The sequence below is a fragment of the Eupeodes corollae genome, chromosome 3 (genome assembly GCF_945859685.1).
Source record: "Eupeodes corollae chromosome 3, idEupCoro1.1, whole genome shotgun sequence".
Lineage (NCBI taxonomy): Eukaryota > Metazoa > Arthropoda > Insecta > Diptera > Syrphidae > Eupeodes > Eupeodes corollae.
Window position 1 is genome coordinate 131,106,600 of NC_079149.1, and position 22,266 is coordinate 131,128,865.

The 22,266-nt window shown below is 32.3% G+C and overlaps 2 protein-coding genes across 8 annotated transcripts in view; one reads left to right on the forward strand and one right to left on the reverse strand.

Moving 5' to 3' along the window:
• Positions 1-22,266, reverse strand: part of LOC129948825 (dual specificity calcium/calmodulin-dependent 3',5'-cyclic nucleotide phosphodiesterase 1) — a 501,195-nt gene that overhangs the window by 11,703 nt on the left and 467,226 nt on the right. Inside the window, exon 6 of one of the 7 annotated variants that reach the window (XM_056059903.1) lies at positions 16,291-16,428. The exons of the other annotated variants lie outside the window; for them this stretch is intronic. Coding sequence (XP_055915878.1) covers positions 16,291-16,428 — 138 coding nt within the window. The remainder of the gene's footprint in view (positions 1-16,290; positions 16,429-22,266) is intronic. 7 annotated transcript variants of the gene reach the window in all.
• On the forward strand, positions 17,848-19,579 carry LOC129948828 (polycomb protein esc-like). Its single transcript, XM_056059911.1, has 4 exons — positions 17,848-18,101; positions 18,183-18,301; positions 18,361-18,532; positions 18,594-19,579. The coding sequence occupies exons 1-4, from the start codon at positions 18,033-18,035 to the stop codon at positions 19,491-19,493; spliced, it is 1,260 nt and encodes a 419-aa protein (XP_055915886.1). The 5' UTR covers positions 17,848-18,032; the 3' UTR covers positions 19,494-19,579.

Genomic DNA, 22,266 nt, shown 5'->3' on the forward strand with positions numbered 1-22,266 from the left:
AATTTTAGAATCTGCACAGTTAGTGAAATGTCAATTTTGACATTTCTATCATATAGTAAAGGTGTCAACAAATTACTCTGAATGCATCCGCAAATCATTACTTGGTATAATTGTTCTTAACACATGAATTTTACAAATCAAAAGGACAATATTTACAAATTGTCTCTCTCCCAAAAACATCTAATTAAAATATCGACATTTTTGAAAGAGTATAATTTTACTACGACTAATTTTTTGACAGTTTCAAAATCAAATCGGACCAACTTTTAGTTTTCCCTTAAACTGTCAAAAAACTTGCCATAAAATTTCACTAAAAATGTTAGTCAAAATCTAAATCCTATTTTATTTCCAAGTTGATGAAGATTAGACTGCAGTCCTGGTTTTTATGTGACCGCTAGAACTGTTGACAAATTGAAATTGTGTCCATAACATCGATAGCATCACATGTAACCAATAGAAGTCATTCTCATAACGTTTTACGATTTACTGGTACATCGAATTTATTTGTATGTTTTTACGCATTGAAAATGTTTCAATATTAATCCAACTTGATTGGATATGATGCTTTAAAAAAATTATTTCATACTCTATGAAAATATTAAAACTTAATACAAAATAGAATTGATAGTTGCATTGAAGACCATGTTATAGTTAGAATTATAATGTTTCGGAATAAATCAATTCAAATAGAAATGTTTTGCTTTCCTTTGAAATTAATTAGTTTAATTTCCAAGTTGAGGAAATTTTTAAAACAGTACAGCGACATGCAATTATTTGAGCAATTTTTGTTTTCCTTAAACAAAAAGTTATGAACAAAATTTGTTATTTGGGAAACAACGCTTAATTTTGTATATAAAATAATTTAACTTAAGAAAGGACCTGTCAGTTTGGCAATAGATAAAATTGTGACATTTTATGTATTTAGAATAACATTTTCTTTTTTTGCCTATTTAACAGATTTCCATCTAAGTGAATTGTCAGATTCTAAAACATTTTAAAATCTGTCAGCGAAAAAATTCGGAAATGTAGTGCAATCGTGTGAACTTAAAAATTTGTGAGTGTGAAATTGACAGAAACTAATATCAGCAATTGTCAGAAGACATCTCAAACTGACAGATGTCATTGTATCTTTTTGGCCAGTTCAAATTTTGTCTAAGAATTTTTTGCTTTTATTGTCAAAATTTGTTTTCCTAAACATGCGTTTCTTTTTTATTTCATAAAATTTTGTAATAAAGTTCTTTTGATTTGACACTACCTTCATTTCTTTTTAGTTTATAATTCATCACTAAAAAAAAACAGACTCTAAGCGTCACCGACTGTTTAAATAAATAATAGATACGTTTAGTTATAGTTGAATTTTTCTTCAAAGAAGATGAAAAATGAAAAATGAAAACTTTAAAATATTCTATTACAAAACTGAAAGATACAAATGATTTTCCTAAGCTCAATTCATTCTTCTTCTCCCACATAAAATACGTTACACAAGGATATGTTTTGTACAAAAGGATTTTTTTTACTATGAAAAATGGAAATGAAAATAAAAAGCAACAGAATTTCTAAGGTTGATAGAAAAATCTTTTTAAAAAAATAAAATGAAGACGAATGAAGAAAGAGCTCAAGAAAAAGATATTATTGCATCTGGTAAATTAATTTGTTTCATGTTACTGTCAAATACACGTGCAATGAACAGAAGTAACAATGTATCAGGATTTTTTTTAATGTTGTAACTAAATGACAGTATGTATGTTTGTGACTTTTGACGGGAGTAAAAGTCTTCGTTAAGTAAATTAAATCAACAGAAGGCTCGTTTTATTCCCGAAAAGAACCCATTTGGGCTTAAAGGCGTAATACAACAACAATGTAAGATCTTGGTTTGTATTTGCATTGATTCTAGAAACCTAAAAATTAGTTTTCATTGTGACAGCTGATGATGGCTACTTTGATTGCAAATGGTAAGGTAGTGTGAATTGTAGTTGAAAGAAAGGAGACAGAAAATGTAAAGAAAATTTAATAAACATCAGGAAAAAAGAGATAGCTGTATGTTTTCGCTGGATAGCCCATATGAGCTCCTGGGGGAAATAAAGCGCAGCTATAAATATCACAGCTTAATTATTTTTATTTTAAATGCCACGCGGTTGCAAATAAATTAAGTTTAAGGTATATTTACACTTGGAGTACAAAAATCCTAATTTCCGATGTTTTCGGTATAATGTAAATAAAGCCGGAAAGGGCTCAAATATGTACTTGTTAATTTCAAAAGGTAAGTTTGTTAAAGGACTGTTTTGATTCTTAGTAAAAGATAGTCTATTTTCTTGCATGCAAGTAAATTAAATATTTATAAATATATAAACTTATCTGCCTAAATAGTTAACCATAAACATTTCCATAATTAATTATTGGTTAAACACAAACATATTATCTTGCATCACACTGTGGTGTGCCTTAAAGGATGAAGCTGTTTAAATTATGTGTACGCTTCGAATAATGTGCAACAGCAAAGTGGAAATTATAATTTCAAAATGATTAAACCTTGATACAGAAGCCCAAAGTGAATATAATGTTACTGTAATTCATTCTGGCTGTACAGAATCATCAGTAGATTAAATAGATAATTGCACATTATACAGAATAATCGGATTAGGCTCGATTTCATCTCGAGGCAGGATATGAATTACTCATTTAAATTAAAAATCATCCAAAATTCCTCCTTACACCTGTTTAATTTTAATCGGATACTCGCTACATTTGGTTTGATTTATGTCTTAAATTAATTTTAATTCATCAAGATTATCTCTGATGATTGGTTAAAATCAGCAAATCAGTAACTAATTTATAAATTATAGAACCCTTAGACACATTAGAGAATAAGATTGCTTCTTAGACAAACTTAGCGATTTATGGATAAGTAACAATTTTCATCGAAAAGTTTTCAACTACTCAATCTACCAAATGTCAATTTTGTGTTAAGGTGATTTTGAAGCTGATGAATTCATTTACTATTGACGTCTCTAATTACAAAACTACTATCTAACAAACTAGTTAGTTTTTTTGGAAAAATATTGTGAAGGAACAAATAACCGTCAAAAACACAAACACTTGACAAAGCAATCAACAGCAATCAGTGCCAATCGGAAATTGGATTTGTTTTGTTTGGAAAAGTCTCTATGAAGATATAAATAAAACTAAATAGACTAAAAAGAAAATCATAGAGGGATAGAAGGTGAATTTTTGCAGCTATTTTCAAGAATATGAACTGTCACTTTTTCCAAATAACTAATATATTTTCGGATCTGTCAAATTTTGAGTTCATTCGTTTGACAGATTGTCTCCGAAGGTCTTACAATTTCATTATCAGATGGCTGATTTGATTTTAGATGAAGAAGCTGTCAGCAACTATCAGATGTCTTAAAAACGAAATCTGACAACATAAAACGATATCTGACAGTTGACATGATTTGGGTTTGACGACATTTGGAACCAATTTTTGCTGACAAATTTCTGACAATTTTCTCAGTCACATTTCCTTTTCTAATCCATCTATTTTAATTCTCTGATAGAGAATACTCGAGAATCATACAAAATTTAATCCTTATGGTTTTGACAGCAAAAACGAGACGTTTAAATAAATAATAAATAAATAAATTGGGTGGCGCAACAGTCCGTCGAGAACTAGGGAATAGTGACTTACCATTCGTGTGTGCGAATAATGTTGTCAGGAATGGAGGGGACCCAAAGTTTATATGCCGAATCCAAACTCCTAATTTAAAAAAGCATTTTTTCATGACAAGAGTTACTCTTGGAGAATTTGTCAATTCCTCACAAGAGGCAGTACCCGTGGAAAGACTTTAAGATACCATAGGCCACAGGTACTACGAAATTATGTCTATATTTCCGAAAGTATAGAAGTCTCCGAGATCTTAAAAATATAAACTGGACAAATGTTTTCAGCTTAGTCAATGATTTGACAGTACCAGTCAAAGATTTGTCAATGGCTAAATACTTTTTAGTGAAAACCGATTGACAGATCGTATCACAAGGTTTTGAAATTGTATGGTTAAATAGTTAGCTGATGTGATGTTGAAAGAAGCAGTTGTGACCAATTGTTAGATGTCTTAAATAACGAACTTCAAAAGTCATCTGACAGTTTCTGAAAATGACACATCTGGCAATATTGTTCCACAAAGTTAAAAGTTCACATGATTGATAGACCAATGCGGAAAATTTATTTTCACAGATATACAAATATTCTGAGTTCTGACATATGTCTTAGGAAATTTAGGAAACATTTAAAGAACTTGTAGTTTATATTATTCACCGCTGATGAAATTCACCTCAAAACTTATTCAGAAACTGCTCTAATATCAAAACTTTCTCCATCGTTTTATCATTTAGTGGAAAACTTTTTGATGATGAAAAAACATCTTTAGGAAACACTTTCTCAGACAGTTCAGTTCTCAAAGTTCTCTTCGCACAAAGTTCTTTTGATTGAATTTTATTCAAGTAGACAAGGATGCTGACGATGATTTCTTATTAAATTTACTTTTCTTCCAAAGAACTTAATTAAGGACATCTTTTTGCAATGAGCTATAAAAGTGTTCTTGAAGAGTGCTAATTTATTATTACTATACTCGTACAGTGTTATCCTGTGTTTGGGTGTTTTTAAAGACTTAATTTTTAAACACACTTTCCTTACTTGGTCCATGATTAAACACATACTACTTAAAGGATTTTTGTTTACTCTTAAAACTCTTTTCCACAAATGCACACCTTTTCTTTTTATCTTGTTGTTCCTTGGCACGGAATTGAATTATAAATTGTATCAGTTCCACAGTGATAACACTTTGTTGGCGATAAATTCCTCTGGCAGGACTCATGTCGGCTTAAAATGTGTTGAATTTTAATTACCACAAACCTCCTTAGTTTAAGAGCTTATGAACATAGTGTTAATGGCACTAGGAGGACCTTATATATTCCGAGCTCCACGGAATCGGATACCCTTAGATCGCGAAATATTTAAGCGTTTGAAAGAATTTATATTTTTAGATCTAGGTTCTTTGGAAGTTTAGTTTAAACTAAGAGCAAGAGACAGTGGAATAAAAATAATATAGGCACTATTCCTTCGTTTCTAAAAGAAGACCTATATATTTTTATACTTATAACGGATTAACAAACAACAATTCCTTACGATAACTATTGCCGATTAAAGCCACGAAATGGCAAGGCAAAGAAATTGCACAATGAAACACACATTTTCAAACAGGCCAGGATAAAGGACGATTCTTGCCTCCATCAGTTTTGTTTGATGCCGCACGAATGTTGGTTAGCACGAACTTAATATTGTACTACATATAAAAGTCCATGTACCCATCCTTTAAGTGAGGCTATATATTTTCTTTCTTAAGTAGTTCCTTATTTGAATGGGAAAATGTCAGGTAACAAATAGAGTACTTTACCAACGTTTAGTAGCGTTTTGGTAAGTCTAAGGAAATACTTTGTGAAATCCTGAAACTAGACCAAGGAACGGAACTATTAATATAAATTAGAAAACAAAATAAGGAAAAAAGAACTGATGAAAGCTACTGATGGGAGTAACCAACATGAGTAAGAAAAAAATAAATATTATTAAGCTATCCTGAATAAAGATGTTATCTTTGAATAAAAAAGGGTTTATTTACCTTTTTAAAGGAAATGGAGTTAAAACATTGAAGTTGTTTTGGGGGCTTTACGTTTTACGTTAAACATGAAATCTTCTAAATTTGGATCTAACATCGCAAAGCTTATCCAAAGAGGTTAAAATAAAAAAATAAATAAATTTAACTCTTTCAACATAAATTTGTAGACTTTTAAGCTCTAAATGATTTGACAATAAATAACATGTTTACGCTACGTTTGGACATTTTTTATTTGATTTTAACAAAAAATTAATGTGACGTTTGACTGTGTGCGTTTAACAAAAGATTACGTTTCATTATTTATGCTACGTTTGTTCTGTTCTGACGTTTGGTTGGTGCCTACTGGTGAATATCCAAAACAGCATGTCTATTATAGTTGGGCCTTAAATTCTTTTCTCGGTGGTTTTTAGAACTCAATTTCTTGCTAATGCTTTGAAAATGTTTCTTGTCACCGTGTCTACTAGTAAATCGAAATACAACATTTAGAATAACCATTCAGACACCAACAAATCTTTCCACCGTGATACTGTGCAGTCATTCAAATAATTAATGTTCGTCTGACGTTTGTCTAATTACGCTGAACAAAACGTTTGATGATTAGCGCTAACTTTTTGTAAGTCTGACTTTTGTCTACGTATATTTGACCAGCATTACGTTTTATGATAAACACTACATTTGTGTTATTATGACGTTTGTCTGCCTGCGTTAAACAAAAAATATCGTACGATGAATAACGCTACGTTTGCGTTATTTTAGCGTTTGTCAGCGTGCCTACTGGAAAATGTCAAAACTCATGTAAAATAGGTATTCATAAACTAAATCCTTTTACCGTCATTCTTGGTACTTGACCTTTTTTTAAAGTCACAGAAGAAAAATTAAGTTGTTCTGACGTTTGTCTGCGTGCGTGACATGATTTACGCTACGTTTGCGTTATTCTGACGTTTTCTTGCGTGCTATAGAATATGTATGTATTTATAAAACAAGTTCTTTTCACAGTGATTTTCACTAAACCTCTGTTATTTTGCCTCAAAAAAAGTTTTCTTTTAAAGTTTTATGTCACAGAATTATAAAGTTCTTACTTTTAAACTCCATTCGTGACCACTCTGACTTCTGCAACAACCAGAAAAAATTCCAGAAGTCAACAATTTAAGTTCAAATAACTATTCATCCTCTATTTATAATTGCATGCTTGTGCAATAAAACTATTTATCACCATAAGCAAGCACTCCTTTATAATCCGCATACAAAAGAAAAAACAAGGAGCAAAAACCAAAGGAAATTTTTCCATTAAAAATACCACAGAACAGAAAACATCTCGTGCAAATTGCAGCTAAATTTCACATTTTTAACTTTTATTTCACATTGTTTTCTATTTTTTCTGAATAGTTATAAATATACGAAGCCAATGTATTTCATTTTTTTTTAATTTAATTTTTTAATACCTGAAAGTGTGTTAAGGAAAAAAAGCAACACGCAAATATAAGAAAATTTATGATCTTCGATGTTGGTGGGTTGGTGGAAAGTTTCCCATTTTTTCTCCAGACTCAGGTAAAGTGAATGCAATCGCAATTTTCGTGTTAAAGTTATTTTCAGTCTTTAATAGAGGGAAGTTTCATAGTTTTGGATAGACATTTCTGTAATTAAGAAAGATAAACTTCTGTGGGCTTAAAAAGTAATTTGCCAAAAATTGCGTGACTTTTAGTTAATTTGTCAATAATAAATAAGCAATTATATTTTTCCAACTTTTTTCTCTTGCTTTATTGAGGGTGAAAAAAAGCCTGTTAATCAATAAAAAGGACATTCTCCATTATTTTTCATTTTATTTGTGTTAGGACTGATTAAGATTGTGTTTTTCACAAGTCCAATGTTACGTGAGTAATAAAATATAGCACCTGATGATTGTAACATAAAGAAACTAGAAAAAAGTAAATAAGTTAATTTCATAATTGGTGTAAAATGTTGGTTATTGCACATTTCTTACGCATCACACAACTGACTTCATTTTCTTTTCAAACGCCAATATGGCGTTTTTCTTTTTTAGTTCAGAGCAGAGCTCGAACTGTCAAAAAAATAATTGTGTTTCTTTTTGGGCTCTGATCGTTCAGAGCTTCAAATTCGTGTTTCTTTTATAGTTCTGAACATGTTCAGAGCGCGCTCTGTGATCCCAGAATAAAATAACACAGTAAACGGAGTAAAATGCTGAACACAAACAATTTGATATTTGAAAGCTGTCAAATTAAAAAAAAATCATAATCAAAACAATAAAAATGGCGGAAGAGGCTGATCGCTCTAGTGCAGAAGGAAAGATAATTTTGAAAAAACGAATTGCAAATAGCATTTTTATGAATAGAAATGGACCAACGCTATGACTGTTTTTTTTTTTTAAATAATTTGATTAAAGAAAATTTGTAATGCCTTCAAATAGACGACATTTCAACAATTGACAGTTAAGTGCTCAAGTTGTTTCATAATTAAATCAGAGAGCTCTGAACATAGTTTGCTTAGAACTCTACTCTACTCTGTTCGCTCAGACTCTGCTCAGTGATCTGAACTAACTAACATAGAACTTTTATCTCTATGAGGTTTGACAGCTAAGAACGTCAAGCTGTGTTGACATTATGTATCGTTTAATGCCAAAACAACACTTACATTTACTGATAGTTTGTTCAAAAAGAACTCAGCTAAATACGGACTACTTTTAGTTCCAACAAAATGGTGCAAACTTGATCCGGTTTACTGTGTAACTAACGTCTGTACCTCTTGGGGTATTGGGAATACCTATTGCAAAAAGTAGTGACAAATTGGACTGATAGAATGAACTGTGTAGTACGAAGCCGTGGCGGAAATATGTCGGGAATCATTTTTCAAAAACAAATGACGTGAGTTTTATACTTATTTTTTGTTTTTAGTATTTATTTATTTTCTTGATTAGCTTACACTTCAAGATACAATATCTTATTTATAGTTTAGCTTGTAAAATGTACAGTAGCTACGATCTACATAATTGATTTTAATTCAAGTTTTACAAATTTTTACAAATTTGCGAATATAACTTAATCTTTTTATACTTTTTATATCTCGCGGCAATGAATTCTAAATTCTTACTGAGTTGACAAAGAACTGACGTTCTGATGTTAGACACTGAAAACGCGGAATTAGTAGATCACGACATCTGTTAGAGTTGATAAAGTTTAATTTATTGTAAAGATCCTCAGGTTGGCGGGTTAGAAGTATGTTAGAGAACAAGATTATTGTGCGGAAATTTATAAAATTCTCAAACGACATCACGCTCAATCAAGCTTAAGTGCTCATTTATACAAGCTGCAGAGTGTTCAATACGTCCCAATGGGCAGCTCAAATAGAGTTGGGTGTCATCAGCATACAGGCGCATTGAACATTGTCTTACAGTTCAAGGAAGTTCGTAAACGGAACACCCCTAACGACAGGTAAGAAGTTGGAAAGAGTTCTGTTAACCTCTACTGTTTGCACTCAATCAGTAAGGTATGAAAATAAGATCCTGACTGCGGCGGAAGTAATGTTAAAATGGCGTAAGAGTTTTTCGCAAAGTACCATGTGATTTACCATGTCAAACGCTTTTGAGAAATCGAAGAGTATTAAAAATGTGATGGCTTTCCTTATATCTTCCGAGACACTTAACAAAGCTGTAATGCAAGTCTGATTGCGTGGGGGTTAATAGACTGAACAGATTAAGAAACTGATTCATTTGTTTTTGTATAATTTTCTCAAAAACTTTTGATAAAAGTGCCAATATTGAGATTGGTCTAAATTCGTCACCTTTTGAAGTTTTTGGAATGTGTAAAACTTTTGACCTTTTTCATTGTGTTGGGAATTCATTTTGTATCAAGATGGAATTAAAAATATGGGCAATAACGGGCAAGAGCGTTGGTAAAATAATTTTCAAAAACGAGAGCGTTGATGTATATGTCTTCAGCCAAACCACAAAATACTTTTTCCAACACCGATATTCTTAAAATTTTTCCAAATTTGCTTACTTCCTAAAGACGCGTTGATGCGAGTTGCATACAAAGCGGATTTTGCCTTACGAATTTTTTTAGAGCAGTTTTATTGCGCAAAGAGGTAAATTTTTGGTGAAAGCTGTCAAGACGAAAGAGTTTCCACCGTCTATAGGCTAAGTCACGCTGTCTCATCAAAGAACGTATGTCATTTGTCAACCATGGTTTGTTGTGAGGAGCGCAGCTTTTAGTTATTACGGGTACATGGCTCTCAAATAATCTATTTACCCTGCTTTTAAAAAAATCTACCTGCTCGCTGGGGGATCGGATTTCCAAGATATTATTCCAGTTTATGCTTCTAAGATCCATTTCAAGTGAAGCATAGTTGATTTGTTTGAAATCACGGTATAATGGACTACTAAACTATGAAATCCAGGTAAATAAATATTTGTGTCTTGTATTATTATTTAACGTTCTTATATTACGTTCTGCCGTAATATGTGAACGTCTAAAGCCCATCGTCAACAATTTGATAGGTCCTTATCAGTGTGGTTTTAGACTAGGAAAGTCCACAGTTGATCAAATATTTACATTACGTCAGATCCTGGAAAAACGCAAGAACACCAATTCAACAACTACCATCTTTTCATCGAATTCAATGCCGCATATGACAGCATCTACAGGGACGAGCTGTATAGAGCCATGTCTAGTTTTGACATCCCTGCCAAACTCGTCCGTTTGTGCAGGATGACCATGGAGAATTCACGCTGCTCCATAAAGGTTGGAAACAACTTAACAGAACCTTTCGTTGTCAAAAAAGGTTTTAGACAAGGTGATGCGCTGTCATGCGATTTTTTTAACATCGTGCTTGAAAGGATAGTGCAGAGCTCACACGTCAACACTAGAGGCACTATCTTACAAAATTCTGTCCAGTTACTAGCATATGCTGATGACATTGACATAATCGGAAGAACTCAGCGTGATGTCAATGGGCTTTTGTGAGTATTGAATCCGAGGGGGCTAAAATGGGTTTAGCGGTTAATGAGGGCAAAACAAAGTACATGCTGTCGTCAAAATAGGACCTACAACACCGACGACGTCACCATCGACAAACGTAACTTTGAGGTAGTCAAGGACTTCGTCTACCTAGGCTCCGCTGTAAACACAGATAACAACACCAGCGCTGAGATCAAACGCAGAATAACTCTTGCTTACCGCTGTTTCTTTGGGCTAAGAAAGCAATTAAGTGGTAAAGTCCTCTCTCGAGGGACCAAAGTGTCGCTTTATAATACCCTTATCATCCCAGTCCTGCTATAGGGTGCAGAAGCATGGACTATCACAAAAGCGGACGAAAGCCTTTGGTCGGACCTCACCAAATTTGTAGCGCGAAACTGGAGACATCCAGCTAGGGACAGAGCTAAATGGAGAAGTTTGTTGGGTGAGGCCCTAGTTCATACAGCGCCACCTTAAGTAAGTAAGTTAATTCTTAAAACAACACCCGATACAAAGTAACACACATTTTGTACGATTAATACGTTACGTTTGCTCTCTTTGACGTAACACTTGTCACTTAACTTTTCTTAGTTACTTGGGCCTTTGAAGAAAGTTAGTGTTGTGTTTTTTGTTTGTATGGACACTAAGAATCTTTGCAGAATATTTGTTCTTAAAAAAATGGACATAAATGCTTACGTTACGATTGCGTTGTGTTGACGTTTGTTTACGTGTCGTAAACGTCAAATTTATCTTCATATTCAAGTGTTTACTTGTTTTTTATTATGAAAACTAATTTCTTTTTCTCTTCGCCAACATTTTAAAAGCCGTATTTATAAATTTTGTAAATAGTCTGAACTCCGAAAAGTCATTATGTTACGTTGAATAAAGGAGGTATTAGCTATCTGAATAAATATAGATCAATGCAACATTGAGTAGAGCCTTAAAATACACTTAAACTTTGAGTAGCAATTTACGTATTTTAAGAAGTGTTTTACTGAATTTTAATTAATTCTACTTTAAGCAAATAACCTCTTCTTCTAAATTAAAATCCGAAAAATGAAAGATTGTCAAGTCTGTAGGCCTAATGCAAGTGCTGGAAAATATAGATCAAATTACATGAAAATGTCGAAATAGAACTGTTAAAGATATTTTAATACTTGTATACTTATTTATATCTACATTTGTTTTATGCATAACAAAGCCACTTTTTTTCCAATTATTGTTTATCACTTAACTCAACAAAATTATTTTATCACTGATAGCTCTTTTCTTTGGGAGTAAACTAAAATCCAAGTAAAATTTAAACGCTCCCAACACCTGTAAGAAACATATGTTTTCTTGAGAAGATACAAAAATGTTGTTTCATAAAAAAATTCTTTCAACCATATTTGTTACTCAATACAATATTGACTTTGAATAAAATTATTTTAATATTATAATACCTTTGTTAATTGATCACTAAAAAGTTTGACAGCTTTTTTTTACGGTATCAGCGCAAATTACAAACAAATTTCGATTTTGTGCTACTCATACGCCACAGTGACCATTCTGTGTATTGATGTGATTAAATTCTTTTTATCTTTTTAACTACAGTGGGATATTTTTAAATAGTTTTATATTTAATTTACTATTGTTTGAAAAATATTTGTTTAAATTTTCAAACCAGTGTGAATCTATGACGTGAATCCTATGGGGAGTTGAAAGGAGAGTTAAAAATTGATTGAATGACATTTTCATAGTACTTACCCCACACAATATTTTATACAATAAAAATCTAATTTAAAATCGTAACGAAACAAATCTCATCCCAAGCGTAATAATAATACCTACATCAATTTCAATAAAAATCCAAATCAATTGCTTTATACACATAAACCTACCCTAGAAGCGAGAATGAGTGATGTAGCCTGTGGCTATAGCCTCTGGCCACAGGAAATAATACAAATGTGTTTCAAAAATAGAACTGCCATAGAAAAAGTAATGCTTTCATTCAAATATGTACAACAGCAGAAGAAGAAGAAAAAAAACCATTAGACAATAAGGTTGGATGGAAAAAATAAGAACTTCTCGGCTAGCCTCTCTTTGCTATCCATCAAAAGCAGAGCCACTATGTATAATATAACCGCATCACTATACCGTTTCATTGACTCCACCAGTGGTGAAAGGATAGGCTAAACGACAATAAATCTTTAGGTTTTGACAAGATATGGGACTAAAACTAAAACCCTTACCCTTACAAGCAATCAAAGGAGGAAGTTAGTTTTCCCTTTTTTTCGTTTTGATGGGGGATAAAGGGAAGTCTACACTAATGCATTTACCTACTTATTTTTAGATATTCCTCTGGGATAATATATGGAGCATTTAATATAAGAGCTTTTTCCGATTACGAAGGTTTTTACTTTAAGAAGAAAAAAACAAGAAATTTAGAAAGGGTAAGATGATTTTTAAGTCTGTCATTGAGAAGGGTCTAGTTTATAAAATTAGATGGATTTTTTGTTCTTACAATTTGAACATAATTTTGCATCAAATTTTAAAACAAACATACCTTTCTGAAATTGTAGTGCTTATGTCAAAGTAACTGGACTTTGTAAAGTCATAAAAGGCGATGCTCACATGAGACAACTCATTCTGACATATGTACCTCACTCCCACTTGATGTTTGAAAAGGGATAAGGTAGTGAAGCAGACATTTTTAATTAATTTAATTTGAAAAATAAAACGTCTTAAATTGGTCAGTTTATTTTTCTGAGATCTTAATGATTCTGTTTTCTCAGAAATATTAACAAATATTTTCCTTTTTCAAAGTCAAAGCTCTGCGAATTGAAGTGTTTGTATTACATTCCCGACTTTTTTAAATTTTAAAATAAACATACTTTTCTGAAATTGTAGTGCTTATATCAAAGTAACTGGACTTTTTAAAGTCATAAAAGGCGATGTTCACATGAGACAACTCATATATATGAACATTGAACAGTTTATCTCACTCCTACTTGGTGTTTGAAAAGGGATAATGTAGTGAGGCAGACATTTTTAGTTAATTTAATTTGAAAGATGAAACGTCATACAATTGGCCAGTTCATTTTTCTAAGATCATGGTGATTTCTGTATTCTCAGAAATATAAACAAAATTTCTCGTTTTTGTATTCAAAGTTCTGCGTTTTTGGATTGCACTCCCGACTTCTTCTTCTTACTAACAGTGAAGTTTATTTCAATTAGTTTTTTGGGCTCTTCGACTTTCTTTTGATTCTCTTCATTTTTAAACACTTTTTCACAAAATTTAAGCGATATTTCGGCTAAAACTTGAGCAAACATTCAAAAAATATTATAACAATTCAAATGATAGCGAAGTTTGAGAGGTGTCAAATACCACCACTGACCTTCAAACCACGAAATAAATTACTCTAAGAATTGTGGTAAAAGTCAAAGTATGTACTTTTATCCTTCTTAAACTTCTGTTAGCTTACAGAAATCGAAGACTTGAAATTATCAAACTATGATAATATAATAATATAAAATTACGACAGTGCGACGGATCTTAAGTTGTACCAGAATTTAATTGAATTGAGTTTCAATTGTGGTTTAAGAGTATTCTTGATGTTCAAACACAAATCACTGCAGAAAATCAATTATCAAACCAAAATTAGATAAATGGATCAATTCAATTTAAGGTTTAATAATAAGCTCAACGTCTACATCCCTTCTGCCATTTGTAATATTCGAGTTCAAAATGTAAATTATGTGTCCATAATCCTCAGTTTACAAATTTCACCACTTCCTTAAGCCAACCACAAACCTAAGATTGAAAATTTTCCAATTTAAAGCTGAAATATAAAATCCCAGAAAATGAAAGTGGTCTTTTAAATTAATTAAAGTCATTTAGGTTTCTAAGGTATTTCTATAGAGTCCCTTGGTATATTTTATCTTTACAATCAAAAACCATTTCAAAAACCTTTGTTTTCCAATTTAATTAAGAAACCAATTTCCAAAGTCAATTTAATCTCTTATTTATTTAATCTGATTTCTTCATCACTTCTTTTACCCAAAATTTATGACTCAAAATTACCCCATAATATACCTATTCATTTATTTATTTATCAATATCTGATGTTGATGATGATGCTGGTTTGAATCGACACAAAACAAAATACGAGTATCTAATATTTCCAATTGAATTCTCTAAAACCTGGTTATTGTAATTTCATCAGCATCTCTAGAAGTCTTTTATGTTTGTCCATTTTGTCCACATTACTTTTATATAGAAAACCACTTTATTTCATCATCAGGAATCGTTTAACCATCTTACATCGTAGACATCATAGTAATTTAGAAATTCTATGGATGAGTGTATCTTTAGATTTGATTGTTATTCTCATCACACTCTCCCCTCAAAAATTTAACCTGAGGACAGCTTAAATGCCAAAGTATGTACAGCTTTGTGCGCATATCTCTCTGGACAGGATTTATAGTCGTTATGGAAATTAAATTACAAATGAGTTTTAGGTTACGTATTTATGGAAAAAGTGATTGATGACAAAAAGTACCATAACATCATCGCAGTGTGAGGACGGCCTAAAGGGGACAGACACTCTGACCTAATTGAAAACTTTGTAATCTTTTAAAATGTGTTTTAAGTCCTTGTGTATCAAGACGAAGCAAAACCCAAGTCCAATACCACCCACACCTCCTCTATTGAAGAAGAAATATTTAATTATGGTTTCGTGACGGAAATGTAAATGGAACAGTTCCTATAACCAAGAAGTCCTACGCAATGAATGAATGAAGGACCGATTTTATATAAATGAAAACCTGAGTTTGTTTTGTAACCTATGTAAGCGTCTCTGTCTCTTATTGGCACAAAAGGAAGTGCGTGACCATCAATTATATAAATATTTTGTCATTGAGAAAGAAAAGTCCTTGACAATGGATACAAAAATTAGATAAAGAAGGATCAGACTTATTGTCGTCGTAATAATTGCCTTACATTTCTAACGCTTTTTCGATAAATTTGAGTTCAAGAAGAACTTTCAGTCGGTTTAATTAAGAAGTGGAGTGTACAAAATAAGTAAACACTTTTTATCTCACTTTGACAAGTAGATAGAGATAATGTTAACAGTCCCTTAAGTTTTGACACATTTTTCTTAAGAGGGGAATTTTAATGGCGTGGTTGTTATTTATATAAAATTTGAATTATTTTGTAACTGTCTGAAATTTCTATTAAAAATAAAAATACAAAGAAGACCACATAAGATAAAAATAAGACGAAATAAGTGACATCTGTCACTTCAACTGAAAACATTGTTGCGCAATTCCTATGAAAACAAACATTCAGCTGAATTTTCATGTTAATAATTTTGAAAAGTGACGTTCTCTTTAATGAACATCATCACTGACATTTGCCAGGGGGAAAATATAAACTCAGATAATCTTTTTGTGTAGAGGTATGTTTGTTTTACTTCTCTTATCCCGTATAGAAAAATCGTGCTTTGTGAATGAATTTATGTAATTCGTAGAAAAGCGACAGGAGTGCAAAATATTAGTTCTTTCTGTGATCCTAAACAACACTCAAAAGAAGTGACAACAAAAATAAATAAAGTATACAACATTCAAAATACAGAAAAAAAAGAAGAAAATAAACAAAAGAACACACACACCGTTTCTGAGAATTTCCAGAATTACATCGTCGTCGTTCAACGAGCTCATGTGTTCTAGAAACATGAATAAATTTTACCGAAATATATTGTTTTTTCCCCTTTGTTGAATATTTATGGCGTTTAATGAATTGTCTTTTCCTTTGAAATAAATAAATAAAGTAGGTGAATGTCACACATTGTATATTTCTTATGTCAAATTAAATGTTTGTTCGAGATAATTTTGTTTTCGACGCAGGTGAAAGAAGAAACCTTTAATATGTTAAGCAAAGAATAATTATGATAAAACACTTTTTAATTTTAGTGATTTTCTGAAAATTTAAGTCAAAATTCCTGGACTGAGGATTAAATTTGACGAAAGTCTAAAGTGAACGAATAAACCTTATGTTATCTGACATTTTCTGTCAAATGTGATTCTTCCTGTCAACTTTAATGTGTTCTTTGTCTTAAAAAAAATGTTGGCATCAAATGTCAACACAAAATATGACATTTTACTGTTTTGTTTATTATGGCCTACTACATTATGGCTTTACACACATATATGACGTTTGTAAGCAACGACAATGTGTTAAATACAACAGATTTTCAAGTAAAAACTCAAACACTTCACCTTAAGTTTGAAGTTTAAATCCTATAAATTCATGTCAATCAAAAACCAATAAAAAATGAACAAATCCTGTTGGCAAATGGAGAAAAATAAGAAAGGATGTAGTAGGTACCTAAAAAAAAACACTTTTCAAGATTACATTGTTAAAACTTTTTCCACCACAGAGATTTGTCGTCGTCAACACAAGATTTTCTATAAACTCTTCTCACCTAACAACCCACAAACTTTTCTATGTTCAATTTATATAAATTGGATAATATGTTTTTTTTTGATCCTTTATTCAAATCTAAGTAAAGTAAATAACGAGTAGAACTTTTATTCAACAACGGTTTCTAAATCCTATAAATTTGTGTCATGTACAATAATAAAGAGAGTTATGAAATGAAAGAAATAACTTTATTTTGACTTTAAAAGAATTTTTATAAAATAATGTATCTTTTAATATATTCCGTTGGTCACATGGAAATACAAATCAAAAAATTTAAATTAGTGTCGTCATAGCTTAATCGAAAGTCTGTAAAATAAACAATTTACGAAACAAAATTCAATCACATTTGTTTAATAGTAAGTTTCATCATTGAAAATAGAAATGAAGTGGCTCCTTTTCATTTCTAAATTAAGCGTTTAATTTTGATATTTTAAAATAAAGAAATGTCAAAATAAACAACTTATGTGTTTTATATGAACAAGTAAAACGTTTAAAAATTGTTAAAAATAGAAATAAATATTCAATAGCTCTAAAACTGCATATTATTTATTAACACAATTTTAAAAAAAGGCATCCCATAAAATAATACGTTAAAAATTCTTTTGAATATAGACAAATTTCAAATTTAAATTCAAAATCAACTTCTAAAATTTTTTAAATCTTAAACATCTTTAACATCCCTGTTTATTCTGCCGGCATACTAATAATCCAAACTCACCACACTTAGCTCGCACCACCTAACCTAACACAATCCACTGATCGATAATGTAGCGCGCTGCTGTCATTTGAATTTGACAATAAAATTATGCCGCCAAAAAATTGAAAAAATTTTCAATAACATAATTTGCATCTTCATATCATCTCTTTTCATGCGAATCTTTTATTTACCTTCTATTTTCATTTTAATAATTCTCAATTAATTATAAAATTATGTCCAAAGTAAAGACTGAAAAAGTGTCCAGTGCCCAGAGTGAAAACGCCAGCGAAGAATCAGGTGAAGTGAGTAGAATGTGGGATTTGCTTGGTGGCCAAAAAAGTAATTCGTAGGAATTTTGTGTTTTTTTGCATGTTTTGCTGTAGGATGAAACTGCCAGCGTTAGTACGAGCACATCAAGGAGTAAATCCCCGTCGGCACCTCGAACAAAACGTGGTAAAAAGAAAAAATCCAACAAAGTAATAAAGAAACCATACAAATATGAGTAAGTTTATCCGTCACGATTATGGCCAGGATAATCTTTAATGAATCTCCATGTTGCAGTTGTAGTTTGAAGGAGGATCATGGACAGGCAATTTTTGGGGTGAGATTCAATCACTGCCTGGCTAAAGATCAACCCATGGTCTTTGCCACAGTCGGAACAACTCGAGTGACGGTCTACGAGTGTCCCAGAGAAGGAGGCATCAAGATTGTCCAATGCTACTCTGATCCTGATGTAAGTACAAAACCACAATCCTTAGGATTTTCAATATAAAACCAAGCTCTCCTTTTCTTAGGTTGATGAGAATTTTTATACCTGCGCTTGGTCCTACGACTCCCGAAATGGAGACCCTTTGCTGGCTGCCGCTGGCTATCGGGGCGTCATTCGCATTCTTAATACCAAAACCCACGAGTGTGTCAAGCACTATATTGGCCATGGTCATGCCATCAACGAACTCAAATTCCACCCAAAGACCCCATACTTACTGCTCTCCGGCAGCAAGGATCACTCACTGCGTTTGTGGAACATTCAGTCAGATGTCTGTATCGCAATCTTCGGCGGCGTGGAGGGCCATCGAGACGAGGTGCTCAGTATTGACTTCGACCTGCGAGGCAATAGTATCATGTCCAGTGGAATGGACCATTCCCTCAAGCTCTGGCGCATTGACAAGCCCGAGTTCAAGGAAGCCATCGAAAAGAGTCGAACTTTCAATCCCAACAAGACGGTGCTTCCATTCCCCACAGTCAAAGAACACTTCCCCGACTTCAGTACTCGAGACATTCATCGCAACTACGTTGATTGTGTCCAGTGGTTCGGGGACTTTGTGCTCTCGAAATCCTGCGAGAACTCGATTGTCTGTTGGAAACCGGGACGCATCGATCAGCCGCAGTCGGAATTGAAGGCTTCGGACTCCACTAGCACGATCATCCATAATTTCGATTATGGCGAGTGTGAGATTTGGTTCGTGAAATTCGATTTCAATGTCTGGCATAAAGTGATCGCTTTGGGCAATCAACATGGCAAGACTTTCGTGTGGGAATTGGACGCGTCCGATCCATCGCAGACGAAATGCTCGATCTTAAATAATCTCAAATGCAATACTGCGGTGCGGCAGACTTCGTTTTCGAGGGATGCCAGTGTTTTGGTTTGTGTGTGCGACGATGGAACTGTTTGGCGGTGGAATCGAAGGGTTTAAATAAATAATTAAAAAATGGAATACCTATTTGTATCAGTTCTATAATAATTTTAATAAATTGATTATTTTATTTGTAGATAGTTAAATGGTGGTGGTTTTTATTCGACGAGGAAAAGAGGAGTTAGATTTTTCAAAAAATTAAAATTTGTTAATTTTGGGGGGCGGGGGAGGTGGGTACATGTATCAACACTTCTATTTTTACAGCTTAATTCAAGCTACATAAATTGCTTAACCTTTCTTAAAAGCCAAGAAACTTACAATTAGTTAGTTTTAGAAAACGAAGTTTTAAGCGAAGAGACGAGTATTTTTCAAATAACGAATGATTGTGGTTTAAAGAAAAATGGATTTTTGAAGATTTGGGCCTTATCATAATAAATATTGCACTGAACTTGAAACTAGGGGTGCCTAGACCTTTCCATGATTTATATTTCGTGACGAATAGAGTCAAAAGAGGAGGTTCAAGATTTTTGACATTAATGAATTGAAGGAGGCTTTGATACGGAGGTAGGATCAAAGGATCAAATATAGATAGGAATTGAGGGAAAAATTGAAGGAAAAGTTGTTGAAATATTATTTTGCGCCTTGATCAGGAGGCCATACTTAATTTATGTTTTCCAGCGGTGCCCAAGAAAGCTTGGTCTTTAGGTTGTATATTTTTTCTTTCTGTTTTGAGGAAATTGTCAGAATTATGACGATAATAGTTGGAGGTGTCGCAAAAAATCAAGTAGTTATAACACAAAATATATGGTGGGATTTTGTTTCTTTTATAGATTTACAAAATTTCATTAAACAATAATCTGTCTTAATAATAGCTTTCAATACCCAATGGGCGGTTCAGGAGTCATAAGGGACTTGAAAGTAAAGCAAGCTTCTAGCACCTGATTGGGCAGCTGCGAAAAAAATTGCCTTCCAATTAAGGCAACTTCGTTGGAAAGTTGACTGGAAAGTTAGTCAAGAAAAATCTACCTAACTATCAAGTCAAGTCTACTCATGTCAATATGACAGCTGATCATGTTTTTTGTCATTCAAATGAAAGCTGAACTTTATTACTTTATGATTTAGTTATTTTCTGCACAACTTTATTTAATGGGTTCTGTAAGATGGTTCCTTGTCAGTTTTAAAAAGAAATAACTAATATTTCATTACAATACACTGCCTGAGGAGTGTTTCGGAGACAGTAATTATTTTATTGGAACTTTTTATACAATGAACTTAAAGCAGAAGTTTGCGAAGTTCGTTACGTTCAAAGAATGAAGTTGACTGCAAATGAAGTCCCTTCTGTTGCCTCAACCTGCCCAATATAATCAATTTATTCTTGATTCAGATCTGTCAAACAACAAATTTTCCAAATTTTTGGATTCCATTGCGAAAATAAATTGATTTAAGATCAAATCTGAAGATTTACCCCTATTTGTAACAAAACTAATAATTTTTAAAGAATATGTTTAGCCAATAATTTGAAAGTTCTACCACGCTCGTTAATACCAATAATTTGTACAATGACAAAAACAGTTCAATAGTGTTCCATATGCCACGCAAAAATATAAACTTTTATAGGAAATCTGAATTTACCCATGGAAAACTCCATGAGCGTAACATTATTAGCAGATAATTAAAATGCCTCCTGTCATTTGGTACGCGATTTCCATTAATCAATAGACTTTGGAAGCAAATAATGAAATAAATTATCATGCGTCTTAAACTTTCTCTAGACCGCCCAAGTTTATCTTGCGTTGCGTCCCTTGAAGCGAATAAACCCAAAAACCAACTATTTATATAAATATTCTATTCAACCTGTTTTTAGATATTAGAAGATCTTTTGATTCTGACATCATACTGAAATTTTGTCAAGGTTTAGTTAAATAGGAGAAGAGTCACTCCAGACGACGAAATGATCTTTAAAAAATTGGTGTCGTCAGAGTCTTGTTGGAAAATCTATCCATAGCATAGTAGGATTTTACACTAATAACAAAAACAATATCCGCAGTATGAATTCTACCGATAAAAGTTAAAGTAGAATCCTACTAAGGATGGGTTTTTGACATTTATACGAGTCTCGAATGGATCTTATGTTATTTCGTTCTAAAATGTTGGCACGATTAATATTGCATTTGTATCTCGATGGCAGTGTTCGTTGAGTAGTTGTGCATTTGGAATTATGTGTTTTCCATTGGGGAAAAATCAATCTCTTAGTGTTGATATTATTTAGTTTTGCTAATGAAAATAGACTAACTGGGCTTATTTTGCAAGAGAAAACAATAGAACAAATAATAAAGTTTTGCTATGTTTTCACCAAAGGTGTATCTCAGTTTAGATTAAATAAAAATAAATCTTTTTGGTGTTTCCAGCGCACAAAAAGATTAAAAAATGATTAAGTACACAAATATGCAAATAAACAGACCATAATGCATTATCTGTAAAAGCAACTCCTCCATACAGTTTTTTCTTCGTAAATTTTGACTCGACTCCGATCTTCAAGGGAATCGAGTCTAATCAAGCTCATTTCAACTCGATTCAGGTATATACAGAATTGAGGCGATCTTCAAGCTCGCTTTAACACCACATGTTAATGTAGCAGTCTACGAAGAAACCCTCTCCTTGAAGGAATTGTCAAATCAACTTTTTTTATAAAATCTCAATTTCCAGATATTTCTTAAAATTTCTTCTTGAAAATTGTCCATTTTATTAGTTTTAGTTAGTTTTTTTGCTAAGTTAATTTTAACATTTGATTTTCACAAAACCTTCTTCTATTTGTGTGTTTTTTCTCAGTTGT